At 39.3% G+C, this 20,797-nt stretch overlaps 1 protein-coding gene across 1 annotated transcript; it reads left to right on the top strand.

Annotated features, from left to right (window-relative positions):
• The first annotated feature begins 13,470 nt into the window (after positions 1-13,470).
• LOC125248532 (gastrula zinc finger protein XlCGF7.1-like) lies at positions 13,471-14,792 on the top strand. Its single transcript, XM_048160463.1, has one exon. It carries the CDS (start codon positions 13,805-13,807, stop codon positions 14,546-14,548), a length of 744 nt encoding a protein of 247 aa, XP_048016420.1. The 5' UTR covers positions 13,471-13,804; the 3' UTR covers positions 14,549-14,792.
• The last annotated feature ends 6,005 nt before the right edge of the window (positions 14,793-20,797 follow it).

Consider the following 20,797-nt stretch of genomic DNA (forward strand, 5'->3'; position numbering starts at 1 on the left):
AGTCTCGTGTACAAACATATACATCTCCATTTTAATTTAATTGATATATGGTATAAATAGTTTCTTAACCTTCTACCTTTTAGACAAAGTCTCACAGTCTTTAGTAGTTTAATCCCAGTATTTTCAGCACATCATTGAACAACATGTATTTAAATATGTATTTCGCCAATACATTAAACTCTGAATTTCTCATATATTATTTGTATTTCTATGCACTTGTGATTGTAGACAGATGTTTGTGAACAGGACTTTTATTTTGATTTAGTGGTGTGACGTCATTGTTGTGATTCTGCTGAAGAAGGTTTGTGTTTTAAGTTTTAAGGTGTTTAAACCGATAGAAAACGTTAAATCAGCTTTAGAGTTTTACAAGAGACGCAGAATGATTTATTAAAATATTTAACAATACATTGCTTTATCTAACATTAATTAACGTTTCGCGAGTAAAGTAACATAATGAAAACTCATGAGTAACATTAAAGGTGCGTCTCATTTCGCTTTCTTATATCGTGAATCAGTTTATCATAAACACGAATTCAGTTAAAGGTGCTAAAGAGGATGTTTTGTTTTATACATTTTTGCAATATTACTTGAAACTGTCTTTACTAACTGATAAAAGACTATTTATTATGTGCACTGAAAGGAATAATATTAATATACATCATCTGTGCACGAGGTAGGGCCTTAAAAACATCAGCCAATCGTTTACGCGATCATCGCGTAAACGATTGGCCCTCTGGCTTGTCAATCACTGCCGTGACGTTCATTGTGAGAGACGAGCGCGGCTGCACGCTCCAGTAACTTTCCACACTCCACAGGCGCTGCATGCAATGTTTTTGTCAGGAGACAGGAGTAACAACTGCAGATTATGAGTTACCTGCGGTGAGTCCGACATAATGAATCCACGGCTTTAAGTCGCGCACACACTTAACGATTGTAAGGCCGATTATGAATGTAAATTGATACTTATGACTGATCGCGCTCAAACGCGTCCAGTCAGAGCCAGTTGCTTTCAGTCTGCGATTACAGTCGGTGTTCAAATTCCATGTGAAAGTATATAAATCTGCTTCAGGAGCAGGAAACAATCGCTGTATGTTGAGCATAGTCAGAATGTTTTAGCTAGTTGTTAAATGTGTGCCCGGCTTAATAACACAGCGAATGCCCGTGGTAAACACTCGTGTTCCAATACTCGTGCACGAGTTTTGGGAGGCGTTCCCTCTAAAAGAGCTGTGAAGGAGGGGGGTTGTTCTTACCCATGCGCTCATTTCAAAAACTCAGTCGACAAAAAGAACCTCTTTACCACCTTTAATGTGTCGAGTAATTATGGAGTTTCCAAAAGCTTTGTTTCACCGAGTCAATTGAATCGCTTCAGAAAATGATTCAGTGATTCAAAGCGTACTGTTTCTTTTATATCTCGGTTTGTACAATCATTAAATTCCTAAACTGTATAGTGTCTGTTTAATTTGTTGTAGCGAAAATTAACTCAAAGGGGAAATATTAATAATTATTCATAACTCATTATGATTATTAATTATGATTAATTAGGAATATGCAAATCCGTTAATCAGATTAACTGGACGTAGCTACATTAAAATTAACATTACAATCAGTTAACCTGTTCGTCCAGTGAACGCTCAGTGTTGATTGTTTATTAATTCTAAGAAATGTCAATTTCCAAGTTATGGAAAAATAATATTTCTTATTGTACTGTACTACTCACGTAGTCCGGATCTATCACTTAAGAGGCAATTCATTAGCAGACGGAGTCAGAACCAAACGTGTATTGTGCACAATCTTTATTACCTAACTCACAAACACATAACTAAACTAACAAACACATAACATAACATACATAAAGGGTCACACACACACACACACACACACGCAAGTCAGAATGAGTAATGATAGTGTTGAACCGGAAGAGATGCTGTTACTAGAGCTACATGAAATGTCAAAGGCAATCTGGAAAGGAATCATCAGTTTCTTCAGCAATAGCAAGGTAAGTCTTACAAATTAATACTAACTTGCTGTTTAGTGTTAAAATGTACGATACTTGCAAAATGCCCTTAGGCTGAGGAGCATCGGCTCTGCCATCTGAGGAGAGATCTTGGGTGATTCAGTCCGAAGTTGTTGCCAGTCTTTTCCATGTGGGATGAGGAGCACATGGCTCGTTTGTAGGCCGAGGCCTACAGGCCTTGCAGGCCTGGCCTAGGCCGGCCGCAAGGAGATCGATTCGGTCGTTCAGAAGCAAGGAGAAAAAGAAAGGGAGTGGCACTGTTCGCTGGTTTTTAACCTCTGGTCAAAGTCACACCTCTCAGTTGTTGACCGGACCAATGAAGATGTTGTAATTCTGGGTGGCAACACCCCTCCTGTCAGGGCTTTTACAACCCAGAAAGATTAACAAGCTGAGTTCTTGAATCAGAACTATTAAATATTCTTTTAATACCGATGTGTTGCACAGGTATGGATGTACCGCATACACAAACATTTAAATCTTCCCGCTACGAACGTATAGACACTAAACATGGCATGATTGAAGTTACCGTGCAGGTCATAACATTTAACAATCATCAAACATGTAAATACAATGAGTACAATACAACATCAGTAATAATGGATACCATTTCCTGAGAAGGAATCATTTATAGCACAGTCTGTCTATACATTAATGCCATAGAGTCTGTGTTCTGTGTGGAAAATGCAGGGAAGATGCAGATTTTCTGTGTCTCTACTCTGTTCTCCATGCGGCAACCACATTCCTCAGCGCAATAAACTTGTAACTGAAAACTTCCCGGGGGATGGGGACAGACTCCAGAGTGAGCTTAAAACTATTGGTTAACTAACCAATAATTGTGTCTGATTTGCCTCAGTCATTACATAATTCCCCCCCTTTCGCTCGTTGTTGTCTCTCTTATGGCAACAGTGAGCGACATTGAAGGTGCAGAAAGATCAGACACATCACTGACACACAAGGTTGGAAGGCTGTGATGGGCCCTGGTTGTATGTGTCTCCTGGAGTGGTGGTCGTTGATGCAGACCGTGGGCAAGCTAAGTTCTCTGAGCTGGTGCTGCAGGAATCAACGCATCCAGTGCCTTGACGGTGTGTCACCTGTCACCCTAAAGTCAGTTAGTGCGGGCGAGACGTTTGCTGGTGGCAAGGTTCAGGGCTTGAGCTTGCTCAGCAGGTGTCAAGGTTGCAGGTGCCATGACAGTGTCACCTGTCATTCGGACACCCATGAAGCAGGTGGTTGCAGGAAGAGTTTATGGGATTTGTAGTGTGAAGAGTGTTTCAGACTGACCTAGGGTTGATGACAGAAGCATTTGTTACCTCTGCTCTCAGTCCAAAGGAGTCTGAAGTTTGCTGTGTCCCTCTGCTCTGGTGGCGGCGCCGACTTGAGCAGGTCTGAGTTGTCTTGTGTGAGTGGTCAGAAGCTTGTGCTTCTGAGTACTTCTCAAGTAAGTACTGTTCATGGGGCTCCTTACTAGCGTTAGAAGCTCCTACAGGTTCGATGCAGGCATGTCCAGTCGCCCTTGTGCTACCTGCTGTTGGAGATCATGCGGTGTCTGCAGGAAGAGGATGTTTCCATCCATGGCTTCTCCCTGTGGTAGGTCTGGTGCCTGGGTCTGTCTGAATTAATCCTTCTCCTTCTGTAGCTTTAGAGGATTTCAGGAAATTGGCTGATGAGGTGTCAAGCAGAAGGCTTTGGCTCCCCTCTCTGTACCTCTGTGCTTGGCTGGGGGAGGTTCTTCTGCTGCAGGCAAGAGAGTCTCAGTTCTCTTTGGGCCATGTCAAGTTCATCTTTGGTGTTGTCCAGCTGCTGGGTCAGAGCTTCAGTCCCAGGTCTGGACACATCCAGAGGCCGTTCACAGGTCCTGATCCTGTCATCTTTGTCCTAGAGTTCAGAATTTGCTATTTTTAACAGTGACTATTTGTGACAGAGTTCTTTTACCACGTCTTCTCTGGCTGCCTTTTCCAGCTGCTCTCGTTGCGGAGCAGCCGTCAGAGCCGTTTGCAGTTTGTGGCTTTTCTTCTGTGTCTCTATTCTGTCAGGGTCCTTGTGTCTGTCCCGAGCCTCCATCTCTAGCTGGTCTATGTGGCTTTTAGCATGCATCAGCTCCTTGTGAGTCTCTGTGATCTGGAGTTTGAGGTTGTTCACCTCCTGTTTCAAAACAGTGAGGATGTGGGCCAGGAAGAAGTTGACTTCAGTCAGATCATTGTGACCATACCTCTGGTTTGAGTCATCTGCCTTTACTTCTCTTCCATCTTTGTCCAGTTGCTTTTGGCTCTGATGCTGTAAGGGATCAGCAGCCCTGGTTAGGAGGGTGTTCCTCACCACACCTAGCCAGTCCTTTCGGTCTGCCATCTGGGCAGTTAGGCTGAGCATCTGCAACATTTAGGCACGCTTGTGGTGAGAGTAAGGGCAAGAGACTACTGCACGATCAAACAGAATTTAGGGCTAAAGGCACAGTGAGCAGCCAGGTGTATAAAGCTAGGTTTAATAAATGACTTAAGATGGTTCTTAATGTCAAATTATTTATCAGAACGTACTGATGGCTCACAACGGGCTCGACCTCTGAACGAATGGAAGAGAGAAAGGGAGAGGAGGAGGAGAGCTTTCCCATTGGATTGTGTTCATTAGTGGTGCTCAAAATTATGCCATAGCAATCGTTCAGATTACTTTTGTAACTGGCTCATAAAATTGAAACAACTGTTGTAAATTAACAAAATCAAGAAGGAAAGTATGTCTAGTTGCTTGTGGTTATATTGGGAAATTCAAACCACACAAGAAAAAAAGGAAGATGTAAGTAAATCACAAAGATGAAAGAAATAATACTAGTAAAAATTAATATCTGACTGCTATTATAATTAAAATCAATAAAAAGATTTAAAGAAGTGACTAAAACAGCAGAATGGGTTTAGATCAGTTCACACTGCACACACACAAGCTGTAGTTAAAGGCTTCACATAAATGATGCTAACCGCTAACTGTAGAAGCTATTAGTTAGCTTAGCCTGAGCGGAAGGGTTGCTAGGTGGGGTTAGCTTAGCCACCTAGCCTGGTTTGTTTACACCATGGCATCACAAGGTGATGAGTTAGCACTTCCTGTGACAAGTCGTTGTCATGGGAACCAATGCACACCACAGCAATTCAAACAGTTCATGAAGACGGTCTGCTCATTTCAAACTAGTTACGTACAGAGTTAAAATGTGACGCTTATACTTTCAGATTTTCAAAAACTTGATATTACATTTAGTAAAATGCAAATATGTTTTGGCATTTGCAAATTTTACTCATGTAAACTCTTCTCTCTACTTTAAACAACGTCTTGTACTTGTTTAAAGGGTAATTACACAGTTTGCTGTAAGTCAAAGCTTGTTTAAGCATATATAGTTAAGTCCTGCACGTCTTGTGCAGGTATACTGATATTCCTTTCAGCGAGTGAAATACAGTTTTGGTCAAGAGGTAGCTATGCTTGTAGATGCAGCCAAAGTTTAGATGAATGACATCAATCTTAACTATAAAAGGGGAGCATTACCCAAATCTACATTTATATAACACTGTACTGAGATTCATTCATCAGAAACAGGTTAAGCAATACTGCAATTGGTATTTCTCCAACCAAAGCAGAATAATCAGTTCTGGTACAGTTTACATGCCGCTGAGCTGAGATTCCTTCGTCAACACAGGCTTACGCTCTAATACTGAGATTAGGATTTCTTCGCTAAAATCAGATTAACTTTACACTGATACCATTTGAACATATGCTAAAATGTCTTAAAGCTCTTTCTGTTACGGCAGAGGTGTCACTTCAAGCTATAGTTTTATCTGCATCTAACAAGCCAGCACCATCGATCTACATGCGAATCAAACGTTGTCAAACGTCATGTCGGAATTATCAATTATTAAACACACTTTTAGTTGGACGATGGTTTAAGCGAGTGGCGTTAGGCCATGCTGGCTTAACCGGCTCAACCTAGTGTCATATTTCAAAATAGCTCGTCGTGGATAGTCATGAGCATTTGAGATTTACACATTCATACAAGGTTTCCTTCCACTCCTACTGCAGACTCCTGCATTTCTGCGAACACACATTTTCATCTACTTTAAAAGCTTTATGCCCTATGCTGCCTAGGAACCTTTGTAGAAGCTATGGGTAAAGCACTGCGTTGGCAGTTCAAAGTCATTGGGGTCTTGAGAACCCCCTGCTGAGGGGCCTTGTGTGTTACAGGCCTTCTGTGTCAGGTCACATGAGTGGCACTGTGTGAGGGCAGGTGGTGCTGTCCAAAGGGGTGACTAGCTGTTGTAGGAGGCAAAGGTCCTGTTGGTGTCCTCCATTCATTCCAGGTTTGTCTGAGTCGGTGGCAGTAACCTTGGGACTTTCAGATCTGCCCTGCTTGGTGTCGGGGCAGCACTCAAATCTGCATTCAGGCTTCTGGGTCTGAGAAATCCTTTATGCAGACTGGCTTCAGCTGCTGATAGTCTAATTGGAGTTTTTCTGGCTGTTAAGTCAAAACTCATAGTGAATCTGATGGGGTGTGATCTGGAACAGAGAGCCTGTCTTGGTGGATCACACCAGTCAGGGACTTTGGAACAAAAGGGAATGTCTATTATGTTGGCATTGGTGCTGTGGTCTCCTAAGCTGCAGGCTCTGGCCCCTCCCCCCCTTTGTATAAGGCTGGGGGAGCTGGTGCTTGGTGTGGTCCATTTGCAGTTGGTAGGACTGTTTCAGTTCTTTTTGGGCCACCACAAGTTCGTCTCCCACACTGGTGCATTGCCGAGTCAGTGTTTGGGTTTCAGCTCTGCATGCGCTTTAGTGTCTCTTTAAATACAAACAGTTCTTTACGTTCTTTGACTGGCGAAGTTCAACAGCTGTCAGAGCCTCCTGAAGACTGGTGACCTCCCTCAATTGCTCTGCTCTGTCATGGTTCTTGCATCTGTCCTGTGCCTTCTCATGCTGAGTGGGTTGGTTCTCTGTGGAACTCAGTGACTTGCAGCGTTCGTTCAATTACCTCCTGTTGGAAGCCCGTATGAGCATGGGCTAAGGAGAAATTGAAGCTCCTTTTGGCTCAGGTCAAGTGTCAAGTGTCTGCTGGTGCTGCCAATCTCGCTGTCCCTTACTCTGCTGTTGCAGGTTGTTGACTGCTTTAGCTGAAGGGCAACCATCACATTGTTCCGCTGGGTCTCCAGGGGGTCCTGGATGGCAGGGCTGGATGTATTGGGCAGACAGGCACACTTATGGGGACATGAGAGAAAGAGATAGCACAGGCAAATGCAAGTTCGTACAGCTATGTGGGCCATATAGGAAGTGGCTAGCTGAAGTGGGGGAAGCCAGCATGAGACTAAGGTGTTTAACTATCTTGGATGACAGCTGTAAGCTGTGTTGACTGATGACGGGGCTGGTACACGTCATTAAACTATTACTCAGAGTACAGATGATTCCTTTCCAGAAATTATCACCATAAGGTAAATGAATAGAACAAACTGGTAGAGAGAGAAAAAAATGAAATAAGAAAAGGGAAAGGAAGGAAAGAGGTTTTTTACCCATTTAGTCTTGCTAGGAGATATGGTTAAGCAGGTGTCACTGGTTCAAGTGATGACCTAATCTCTAGACTAACAGAGAAAGACCAGATGCCTTGAGGTCGAAAGGAGAAGAAACAACGGGAAGAGTTTCTAGTCCTTTCCGGAGCCCCAAGTGCACTGGACGATGGCCGTACTTCATGTACTCAGCACTAAGGAGTGAGGAGGGGGAGCTGAGAGATAGGTGTTAGCGTAGTAATAACCTATAACTCATTATGCCTCATTAAGGAAACAACAGTTTCTAGAACTACTGTAATCCTATAGAAAAAGGGAAGAGGGTGATAGTAGAATAACACAAAAAAATAAAATAAAATAAAAATAAAAACAGAAGGTCCCTTTAGACCTAGGGAATGTGAATACCCAGGTTGATTTAATTAAATGCTAAGTTTGATTAAATCCAACTTGACCGAACAGAGATATAGAAAGAAAGTGAAGGAAATAAAATGACACGTAGAGGAGGAATGAAGTTGAACAAAATAAAATTAGAATTTCCTAGTAGATTTAGAAATCTAAAAGGAAAGTTAAACAGACAAAATTGATTTAATTAAATTTTCAAATTTAACCCAAATTCAACTTGGCTGCATAGGGATAGTCAGGTGAACAAAGTATTAGCATGAAGTAGAGATAGGGAACTAAACAAATTGATTTAATTAAATTTTAAATTTAATTTAAATTCAACTTGACTGAATAGAGGTACTCAGACTTGACAACGTGAGTGACGCCACATACGCACACACACGCACACACACGCACACACATACAAACGGTTTAAACCAGAGATGGGTGCCTTTTGAGGCGTGCCTTGTGAAGCTTTGGAACTCAAATGAATCGTTTGTGTTGCATCAGTGATTCGGAGCGTGTGTCAAACTGCCACAGTCACGTGATTTCAGTAAACGAGGCTTTGTGATGCGTCCTAGCAGTTTCAGAGTGTTTCAATAAGCGCTACAGTTTACTGAAATATCATGTCTTGACAGAAACCTCAGGTTTAAGGATATTAGATGATTCATTGATCACATTTAATTGATAACAACTTAATAATAACCATTTGTGAATGGCTTATTAAAGATGTCTCGTATTCATATATCTCTAGTATTCACTACGCTTACTGTTCTGGCTCGCAAAGGGGCGCTTTGAGCGGTTCGAACAGTGAATCGTTTGTGACGCAATTGATTCATTTGATTCGGAGCTTCACAACGCATTGTGTTCCCATCAGCGGTTCAAATCAAAATCCCTCCTAAAGGGAATCCCAAAGTCTATAAAGTCTTTGGCTTGAATGCTTCACGCTTGCACATGTCTAGGTGCTAGCAGGGTGCTAGCAGCTTTTAGTCGAGGTAAAGGGTTTTAACTCGTAGGGTGTACGCGTAGGGTTTCTATAGAGCTAGATTCGGCTACGCGTGATTCGTTGTTTGCACAACAGTCTGTGATGTGGGTGTGCTGCTATCAGACTTTCAGAGGTGTCTGCTCTACACGCTCTGTTGTCATGCGTTGCCAGGAGACCAATGCCAGCCCGCAACACGATCAGAATGGAGCAGAATTCTAACTGCGTTGCAAGCCCGCATTAAGAACTCCAGTGTGGTCACGCATAACTCACAAATCACAACAGCACATCACTTCACAGACAGTGGTGATTGCTAGTTAGCTACGCTAGAATTTACACCACAGGTTCGTTGCGTGTGTTTCATATGTGCGGTCCCGCGCATGAATATGAATACAGTGACGGAACGAACAGTAAAAAGGCCTTTAATCGGTGACTGGGGAGTCTCGCCCAGAACACCATTACAAACGCTGTAGTGAGATTTCTTCGTCACACAGGTAAATTTATGCTGCTTAATCTGGAATTCCGTCATCAGAAAAAGGCTTATGCATTTACAGCTGAAAGTGGGGATTTCTTCGCCCAGATTCAGGTTAGTTTATTTGTTCGTGCTGCTAATCTGAGATTCCATCGTCAGAAAGACTTATGCATTTAAAGCTGAAAGTGGGGGTTTCTACGCCCAAGTTCAGGTTAATTACTTTTGATACCCTTTTGTACGCGCTACTAATCTGCGATTCCGTCGTCAGAAAAGTTTTACGCTCATTTAGCAACTGAAATTATGATTTCTTCGATAATTTCAGGTTAGCTTCTTCATACAATTTAAACATGCATTATAGCATCGAGGAACGTTCTGCCGTTCAAGAGAATGTGCATTGAAGCCCCAGTTTGTGCATGTATAAGATGTTAACAAAAATTATGCCAAAACACATGATTGATTACTGGTCCATCTGCAAACAATTGCTTAAAATGATGCCTTTCGTTCTCCACCAAATATGTAGCGAAAATTAACTCAAAGGGGAAATATTAATAATTATTCATAACTCATTATGATTATTAATTATGATTAATTAGGAATATGCAAATCCGTTAATCAGATTAACTGGACGTAGCTACATTAAAATTAACATTACAATCAGTTAAACTGTTCGTCCAGTGAACGCTCAGTGTTGATTGTTTATTAATTCTAAGAAATGTCAATTTCCAAGTTATGGAAAAATAATATTTCTTATTGTACTGTACTACTCACGTAGTCCGGATCTATCACTTAAGAGGCAATTCATTAGCAGACGGAGTCAGAACCAAACGTGTATTGTGCACAATCTTTATTACCTAACTCACAAACACATAACTAAACTAACAAACACATAACATAACATACATAAAGGGTCACACACACACACACACGCAAGTCAGAATGAGTAATGATAGTGTTGAACCGGAAGAGATGCTGTTACTAGAGCTACATGAAATGTCAAAGGCAATCTGGAAAGGAATCATCAGTTTCTTCAGCAATAGCAAGGTAAGTCTTACAAATTAATACTAACTTGCTGTTTAGTGTTAAAATGTACGATACTTGCAAAATGCCCTTAGGCTGAGGAGCATCGGCTCTGCCATCTGAGGAGAGATCTTGGGTGATTCAGTCCGAAGTTGTTGCCAGTCTTTTCCATGTGGGATGAGGAGCACATGGCTCGTTTGTAGGCCGAGGCCTACAGGCCTTGCAGGCCTGGCCTAGGCCGGCCGCAAGGAGATCGATTCGGTCGTTCAGAAGCAAGGAGAAAAAGAAAGGGAGTGGCACTGTTCGCTGGTTTTTAACCTCTGGTCAAAGTCACACCTCTCAGTTGTTGACCGGACCAATGAAGATGTTGTAATTCTGGGTGGCAACACCCCTCCTGTCAGGGCTTTTACAACCCAGAAAGATTAACAAGCTGAGTTCTTGAATCAGAACTATTAAATATTCTTTTAATACCGATGTGTTGCACAGGTATGGATGTACCGCATACACAAACATTTAAATCTTCCCGCTACGAACGTATAGACACTAAACATGGCATGATTGAAGTTACCGTGCAGGTCATAACATTTAACAATCATCAAACATGTAAATACAATGAGTACAATACAACATCAGTAATAATGGATACCATTTCCTGAGAAGGAATCATTTATAGCACAGTCTGTCTATACATTAATGCCATAGAGTCTGTGTTCTGTGTGGAAAATGCAGGGAAGATGCAGATTTTCTGTGTCTCTACTCTGTTCTCCATGCGGCAACCACATTCCTCAGCGCAATAAACTTGTAACTGAAAACTTCCCGGGGGATGGGGACAGACTCCAGAGTGAGCTTAAAACTATTGGTTAACTAACCAATAATTGTGTCTGATTTGCCTCAGTCATTACATTGTGTTCTTTTATTAAATTGTACCACTAATTTTGATTGTGTTTTGTCTAATCAGATCATTCAAGTCCATTAACTGACTGACTGACTGACTCTCTTACCAGTGCACTGAACTACTGAACTAGATCTGATTGAGACACACAGAGATTTAGATCGGATGTGTTTTCTTTTCTGTTAATTATTCTTATTTTAAACAGAAAAACCCCTGGTGAAGTGACTGAGATCCATGTGACACACTATTATAAAAATGGCGTTTATTAAAGTGGACAGTGAAGACCTGAGGATTGAAGAAGTAGGACTATTCAGTTTGAAACAAGATACTGAGAAACAATATTTAGTTTGAAACAAGATACTGAGAAACAAAGATGGCGTTTATTAAAGAGGAGAGTGAAGACCTGAAGATTGAAGAAGTTTTCAGTTTAAAACAAGAAGAAACTGAGGAACAAACTAAGATGCCGTTTAAAGAGGAAAGTGAAGATGTGAAGATTGAAGAAACATTCAGAGTCAAACATGAAGAAACTGAGGAACAAACAGGTTTGTTTCATTCTCAAAGCTGAACTCAGTCATTTGATCCTTATTAACATGTCCAGCTGTACAGAAATGAATGATAATTTTGAAGGATGTCAATTAAAGCACTCTTATTTGACATGGAGCAGGTTGCCTCATGGACAGACATCCTTAAAAGCTCTTTATTAACATAACATGAACATAAACAGGTATTTGCTGTCATTTTCATAACAAACCAAAAATATTTGTATAAGTCTTATAAGTCAATTCGTCTTCATTTATATAGTGCTTTTTACAATACAGATTGTTTCAAAGCAGCTTCACAGTTATAATAGGAAAAGTAATGGACAGATTGTTTAGGCTACAGGTATGTGTGTTTGAATGTGACGCTTAGTCTTTCTTTACAAAGTGACATCACTAAATTGCTTGTCTGGTCTGCGTAATGCAAAATTATTAGTCGTTTCCGCGGATCCATGTGAACTGGAATCATTTTGATTTTTATCTATACATGGGGAAAGAAAAAGGAAGTTTAGTTGACACTTCAGTGTTGTCTTTGTGTCTAGGCGAAGGTCCTTCATCTCAACTGGATACGGCCTGGATCTGGCAGGCTACGGTAAACCTCGGGATAAACAGAGAGAGACTATTATTAATGTAGACGCCATTAAGGGAAGTGTTCCTGGTTCCAGCTGTTTATATGCAACAATTTACATGATTTGAATTATAGAAGTAGATAATGTGTTATGTGTATGCCAGGTTAAAGAGATGCGTTTTTAGTCTAGATTTAAACTGACAGAGTGTGTCTGCTTCCCGAACAATGCTAGGAAGATTGTTCCAGAGTTTAGGTGCCAAATAGGAGAAGGATCTACCGCCTGCGGTTGATTTTGATATTCTAGGTATTATCAGCTGGCCTGAATTCTGAGATCGCAATAAACGTGAAGGACTATAATGTATTAAGAGCTCGCTCAGGTACTGGGGAGCTAAACCATTTAGTGCTTTGTAAGTAATTAGCAAGATTTTAAAATCTATACGATGTTTAACAGGAAGCCAATGCAGTGATGACAGAACTGGGCTAATATGGTCATACTTCCTAGTTCTAGTAAGAACTCTAGCTGCTGCATTTTGGACCAGCTGGAGTTTATTAGGCGTGCAGGGCAACCACCCAGTAAAGCGTTACAGTAATCTAGCCTTGAGGTCATGAACGTGTGAACTAACTGTTCTGCATTTTTCATTGAGAGCATATGTCGTAGTTTAGATATATTTTTAAGATGGAAGAATGCAGTTTTATAAATGCAAGAAATGTGGCTTTCAAATGAAAGATTGGTATCAAATGGCGCTTTTCCACTGCTCGCTTAAATAGTACCTGTTACTAAATGTGATGTGTAAACGCTACAAATCACTGATTGGTCAGAGAGAATTGTCACTACCATTGTCATTGGATTTGAAACACGAGACACCAAACCTGTTAGAATTAACCTGTTAGCCAGCACCCCTGCTTTTGAAAAATCCCAAGAAATGACTTACCCAAACTAAAACAGATACAGTTCATGGACACTTTGCACTAAAAGCATAAGTATGGTCTCATTTGAAAGCATACACTTTGCAGTTTATCGTAAAGACATAATGAAAAAAATAAAGTTATTAAAGTTATTAGAAATCAATTTTTACTAAGATGAAAGTGAAGTTGGCCTTGTAGCAATCTAGAAATGCACTGCAGCAAAAGCCACGGTTGACCAAGTTAGTTTGAAGGAAAGTCGTTTTCATCATGTTTTTTTTTTTCCAGTCTTGGCTAAATAAATCTGTATATGTGAACGTATGTGTTACATCACTTCAGAGTTCATATTGGTTGTGCCAATGCAACCAGGAAACCCTCCAAGAACTGAGTTTGGCATCCCTGGCATATAAGATCTAGCATACATGTTATTGGTTTTAATGTTTTACGTGTCTAAATGTTTTAATATCTGTAGCTTTGTGGCACTATACTGTTTTTGTGCGTGTCTATTTTCACCTTAGACCTGATGACATTGAAAGAGGAGAGTCAAGATCTAAATGAAATGGAAGAGAAAGATCAATCTAAGACAGACCATTATTTCATAACTGAAGAAAAATCACAGAATAAAACAACTTCGTCACGAAAAAGGACTCAAAAGACAAGGAATGAAAGTTATTTTACTTGCCAACAGTGTGGAAAGAGTTTCCGTCAAAAAGGACATCTAAACCGTCACATGAGAATTCACACAGGAGAGAAGCCTTACACATGTCAGCAGTGTGGAAAGAGCTTCACACATCAAGGAACCCTTACAGTCCATATGATAACTCACACTGGAGAGAGTCCATTCATGTGCCAACAGTGTGGAGTGAGTTTCACTCATAAAAGAAGCCTTAACAGGCACAGGAGAACTCACATTAGAGAGAAGCCTTTCACATGTCAACAGTGTGGAAAGAGCTTCAGTGTACAAGCAAACCTTAAAGTCCACATGAGAGTTCACACTGGAGAGAAGCCCTTCACATGTCAACAGTGTGGAAAATGTTGCACTCAAAAAGGAAACCTTAATAAGCACATGACAATTCACACTGGAAAGAAGCCTTACACCTGCCAACAGTGTGAAAAGAGCTTCAGTGCACAAACACACCTTACAGCCCACATGAGAATTCACACTGGAGAGAAGCCGTTCGCATGTCAACAGTGTGAGAGTTTCAATCATCAAGGAAACCTTAAAGTCCACATGAGAACTCACACTGGAGAGAAGACCTACAATTGACAACAGTGTGGAAAGAGTTTCGAACAACTTTAGAAAAAAAAATCAACAAGCAATTTACATTTTGGACACAAAAAAAATGTGTTCCCTACTGACGTTTCATTTCATTTACTAGTGGCCAGACGTTCGTCAACATTTCTGTGCCAAGAAGACTGCTATGGAGATTGTCTAACTAACTCTGAGTAAAATTATGGTTTTCTTTTTCTGTTTGTGTACTCTGTTAATTATAATAATAAAGAGTGCGCTGTCTGCGAATGTCATTTCTGTGTGACACATGACTTGTGTGAACAGCAAGACGTGCGTACCAGTATTGAGTTACCGCGACTTTGCCAAGACATGTTCCTGGATCAACATCTTTGTTGATCCTGGAACAACATTCCAATCAACCAGATGATTCCAATCAGATTTGAGATTTGACAAGTTTACCATTTATGTCAAGTTTAGGTGCTTCTACATCAGTGTTATTCACCTATCTTTCCCCTCTGATTTTGGGGATAAGTTATAGGTAGGATTAGGTTTAGGGCTAGGAATAGGGTTAAGATTAAATTTTCAGACTGGAATGTTGTTCCAGGATCAACAAAATGTGTTAGGAAAATGTCTTACTTGGCAAAATCACGGTGACCAGTTGATACCTTTGCTCCAAAGTTTTTCAGATAGATGAGGATATTTCTGCCTCCCAGCTATGTTGTCCTTCAAAATATGCACTGATGATATATCCACACATCTAGCTCTGACTTATCAAGACTTGGCGATGTACCCAATCATTAGCTGATGTTTTTTTTGTAGCCGGGGGAGAGTGGGACATTTTTGAAGCAACTGGCTTATCTAATGACCTGTTTAAAGAAGCTGTGCTTTGCTTTAAACCTGATTGTCCCTTATCCCACGAGGATTATTTGTGGGTAATGCTCCAAATAGTGGTGTTTGGGCAGCAATCTCTCTTCAGGAAATAACTCTTTATATCTTTGTCTGTGCTGATATTTTACTTTCTAATTATGCAATGGACTCATCATTGTGAAGTGGGTCAACAAAAAGTTCTACAACTGGAGTGTCCAACTCTGCTCCTGGAGAGCTACCATCCTGCAGATTTCAGCTCCCAATCAAACCCACCTGAACCTACTAATCATGGTGTTCCGGGTTGATTGATAATTACAGACAGGTGTGTTGGAGCAGGGTTCGAAGTGAAGTATGCAGGACGTTAGCTCTTCAGGAGTAGTGTTGGACACCCCTATTCTAAAATATCTTTCAGGTCCAAGAGAATCTGCCATGCAGGCTCATGTTCAGGAAACTGAAGACCAATTAGAAGTAGAAGCAAATGTAACAAGCTCCAGTTTTCATGAGCTTTACCTCCTATTGTTTTTCATCTTGAGGCAAAACATGAGGCTTATTGGTCTTATCGGTCCATTTGTATGGGAAATTGATTTGTTTTTTCACTCCTACTTTCAGTACCATTATCTTCAGCTGGTTTCACATGAGGGTCCGTGTACGTTTTGATAGTTTGTTTTCCAATTTGAAATGAAATACGCAGAAACGAGAAAACTGTCGTTTCCTGTTTTTTTGTTTGTTAAAAAAAAAACGGAAAAACGAGATTTTGACTCGATTTTCGTTTTTTTCGGGTCACGGATAGAAAACGGAAACACGACTTCAAAACTCGTTTTCCACATGTGGGCGGTCATTACACGCCCCTTTCAGCCGATTGGTCAATCAAATCTGAGCCAGTGACATCATCTTCAGTTCGTTCAACAAAATAACAGTCCTCTGCCGCTATATCAGTAGATGTCATAAATCGGCTTTCTTCTGTGCAACCTAACGCGTATTTCACAGAAATATGTTTGCACAGATAAAAAAAAAGTAAAAAAAAAAAAAAAAAAACCTACAGTAAATGTAATTAAGTCTGTTTTTAAGCTGTTTTTAAAATGTAAATGCCTCTACATCTGTTACCAAGCGCATGACATCCTTTGGGCTACTACCACCGATCAATAGGCTATACATAATGATAGACTATTCTCTATTATAGATCAGTGGCTACTGCACTCATTTTTTTTCTTATTTTAATGTTTTGTTTACATTTTATACATTTAAATTTAATCATTTAACAGACGCATTCCTTGCAGTAGACTATGAAGACTACATATTAGAAAATAGGCTATCCACAAGGTGGCAACACCTAATAACGGTATCACCATCGCGGGGCTTTTTAGTTTTCCTTAGCTTATAAATGGCCATACAGATTTTATCTCTTAAATTAAACACTTTTATTAACACAGTGAACATTACTATTATATGTCACAGTTTACTTGCTATCCTCACTTTTTCTGTCTTTCCTTCGCTTTTGAATGAATTAGCTATAAATGGCCCTGAACATTTTACTTTCAATTTCGATTTAACGGCGATTCTGCGTCAATTGCTTCAGTGGACAACAGCAAAACAAAAACTCTCGTATATTAAACATAGAAGTTTTATTATCTTTGTAATTATTTTATTATCTTTTATCATCTTTGTAATTATTTTATTTTGTAAATATTCGTGGCTTAAACAGCGGGAAAATTTACTGTATGCAGTTCTGTGGATGTTTTGAAAAACCTAAACTAAACGAAAATTATTGTTGCCTTGTCAATATAATTTCTGTTTTTTCCCCCTGACTTTCAAATGATGCGATCATCGTTTCAATAACCGACAAGATTATATTAAATTAGAATTAAACGAAATTTGATAAATGTGTGTGAATCATTAAAAAATTCCAGGGGTTTAGTTATAGCCTACATAAACAAATAGCAGAATAAACAACAGAACATGAGGGTTCATCATCATCACGCACCTGCAGCGCTTCTGTGAACGGAGAAAAAAGGATTCAGTTATATAAAAGGAATAGGCTAAGTAGCCTATGTCTATGCGCGAAGTTTATTTCACTTAAGTAATTAACATTACCAAAATGAAAGGGGAAAAAATATGGGAACAATATGAGTGTCGGTTCATTTTTGAGAAGTTCACAGAAAGGAAACCGAGATGGCAGAAAATTTCTTTGTTTATTTTACGAGCAATGTTTTGTTTGTGAGTGTACAAAAATGATAGGCCTATTTAACCCTTCACAGATTCGAATGGTGTTACATATTATATTTGACCATAAATGTCTAAGTATTTTAAGTTGTTTCCGCTTTTATAAGAAAATTCAAGACAACGCGTCGGCGCCTCACTCACACACAACATCAGTTTTAGTAACTTGACACCACAGCCTGTTAACTGTCAAAATATATACATTCAACCAAATATATAAAAAGTTATAGGCCTACTGCTCATTTTAAGTAGTCTGTGTAGGCTACAATAAAAGCGTTTAAATAATAAATATAGTTTAGGCTCCAAATCGTGAACATTGAAACATGTGGATTTGTGTCAAATTAGATAGGTAGTTATAACGCCGGTTTCTGTTTCAGTGCAGCTTTAAATTAATTCGTTTTGGCTTAACATTAATATTTCTGTGAAAAACGCGTTAGGTTGCACAGAAGAAAGCCGATTTATGACATCTACTGATATAGACCTTATTTTCCAGAGAAACATGTGCGCCGCCATCTTTAGAATATTGTCTTTGAACTTCCGTTTTCGCGGTAGCCCTGTATATTTCTATGGCATCGCAGTCAAAGAATAATTAGCTGGTGAAGTGGATTTACGTGTTGTAGAGTTAACAAAAGTTATCATGAGCATTGTAATGTTTAAAGCGGGTGTCTTAACAAATGTCAGTAGAACGGGAAGATTTTAAAATGAGCAGTTCATTCATAAATACATATGATCGCTGTGGAAATACAAGCCGGAAGTCAAAAGACAACGAGCGCAGCGCTGAAAAGGGGCGGGGCTACATAAGGTCTATAGCGGCAGAGGACTGTTATTTTGTTGAACGAACTGAAGATGATGTCACTGGCTCAGATTTGATTGACCAATCGGCTGAAAGGGGCGTGTAATGACCGCCCACATGTGGAAAACGAGTTTTGAAGTCGTGTTTCCATTTTCTATCCGTGACCCGAAAAAACGAAAATCGAGTCAAAATCTTGTTTTTCCGTTTTTTTTAACAAACGAAAAAACGGGAAACGACCGTTTTCTCGTTTCTGCGTATTTCATTTCAAATTGGAAAACAAACTATCAAAACGTACACGGACCCATGAGCTATGTGGAGATCTTTTGTTCTGATTTTGAAAGCACCTGTTCTTAACTCTTTTGACTGAATGTCTAGTTTGCTTGCAGTACAAAATCGACAAACAATGCCTTGAAAACTTTCATTAGTCTGCTAAACCATGAGCTCCTAAATTGTATGCAGAAACATTGTCAAATGTACACTTTAGTAATTTTTCCTAGCTGTGGTAAACAAATTCCATTTTCTTTCAAGGATTTGAGGACTTTTAGGAGTGGTTCTAACGCTACGTATAGCCATATGTTTTAACATCATCAGTTTTACATAGTAGGGCCAAGTATATGGAGGACCATGATGAATTGGACCCAGGAGGTAGGTTATTCAGTACCCAATAGACTGCACAAAGCTTGTTTTTGCGGGATGTCCCCAGAGGTTAATATATAAACCCAATATATAAACCCACGAAGTCTTAACTCCTGTCCTGAGAAGAAGCTATTTTGCTTCAAATGAAGACCATCTTTAAAAACTGATACAGACCTTTCGTTTCTTGTGTTTTCAGATTCTAGAAATATTACGCCTTCTGTTTTATTTTATTTTTAGAGGAAAAATAAACATTAATAATTGTATCATTAATTTGCATCCGGTTTAAGGGTGATTTAACCCTTTAATTAACATTTTGACTAAATGATCAATTTTAGATTTTTCTAATTCGTCTAGGCAAAAATAGAACTATGCCACATGTTGGTGCAAATGGAAACCAGTTATTTTCTTGTGTGTAGAAGTCAATTCTTGATTGTCCAGAGAAGACCAATGGGGGAATGCTGTCTGCACTGGTAATAAATGCCAGCATTTCCTGAAAGGTTATTGTTGATTGTTTTTCTGTAAAATTAAGAAAAGAGGATGTAAAAAAGAGGAAACGACCACAAAATTGTACATATTGCACATATGCATGTCATAACTATACAACAGTTGAATCAGTTAGTTGTATTGAATCTGATTTACCCTGTCAAACTAACTGGCAATATTGTGTCTAAAATGTTAGTCAAAATTATATTTTATTGAAGCTTATTGAACTTATTGCCTTTTATAGGCAATATCACACAACCGTGCTGTTATTCTGAATATCAGAACAGCTGTGGCATTTTGTGCCTACAGCAGAATTAAAGCCATGCTAATATTCAGAATAACAGCACGACAGTGATATTGCACAACAGCATAATAATAAAATGACAACAGTCAAAATTAACCCAGTCTAATTACCCTGAATTGCATTCAGCAGGAGCTCCCAGTAGAAAAAAAAGTGTCTTTCTCCATTTATCCGAGGTTGCTTCCATCTTCACTCCAGCAAATTGTGAACAGGGCCTGGATCTTCTGGTTAGTTTGTTCTGCTCATTTGTAAACGAGGGAAGGAAGAACTTACAGTTTTGCAAATGCCATAGGAGTTCATCCCATCCTTAAATTGAGCGACAGTCTGGCTAAAATAAATAGTTTCTAAGAAATGGAGTCTGTTCTGTTCATCTCATAGTATAGTGGTTAGTTTGCCGAGGTTCGGAGCGTGTGCGAGAAATCGGAATTTGTAAACGAGGGAAGGTCATTGACGTTCGAAGCCTCGCTTCTGCCTGACTGGTTCGAATGGTTACAGTTCAAATTTTGTGAAGCCAATCGTTTAACAAGTTGTTATACCATAGGTATATACAACCAGAAAATACACATTACATTCAAATAAATATATTCTTTGTGGAAATTGATCCCATCCTTAAATTGAGCGATCATGTCTGCTGTTCTAAAATAAATAGTTTCACCATAGTGTATATTATATATAATTATTAATTTAAAAAAAACAAAACAAAAAACAAAACAATATGTACTCACAATCCATATAATGTAAATATGAGCATGTCAAAATTGTAAAAATCCTTTGAATAATTTTAATATACAGCTACACCAAATAAATATCTGGACATGAAGTACTGATTTAACTTTAAAATTGTTTTTATAAAATTATCTATTAATCTTAAATCTTATGCTAAGAAAAAAAAGTTAAGCAAAAAGAGGAACACTGCCACAATATTACAGTAATATTAATGTTGTAGTACTCTGAAGTCATATTTAAAGCCATATTCACTAACAATGAA

This window comes from Megalobrama amblycephala, linkage group LG1 (genome assembly GCF_018812025.1).
Source record: "Megalobrama amblycephala isolate DHTTF-2021 linkage group LG1, ASM1881202v1, whole genome shotgun sequence".
NCBI classification, from domain to species: Eukaryota; Metazoa; Chordata; class Actinopteri; order Cypriniformes; family Xenocyprididae; genus Megalobrama; species Megalobrama amblycephala.

Bases quoted from the DNA above. Each gene is read 5' to 3' on its own strand.
- LOC125248532 (XM_048160463.1), top strand. From the start codon at position 13,805: ATGACATTGAAAGAGGAGAGTCAAGATCTAAATGAAATGGAAGAGAAA.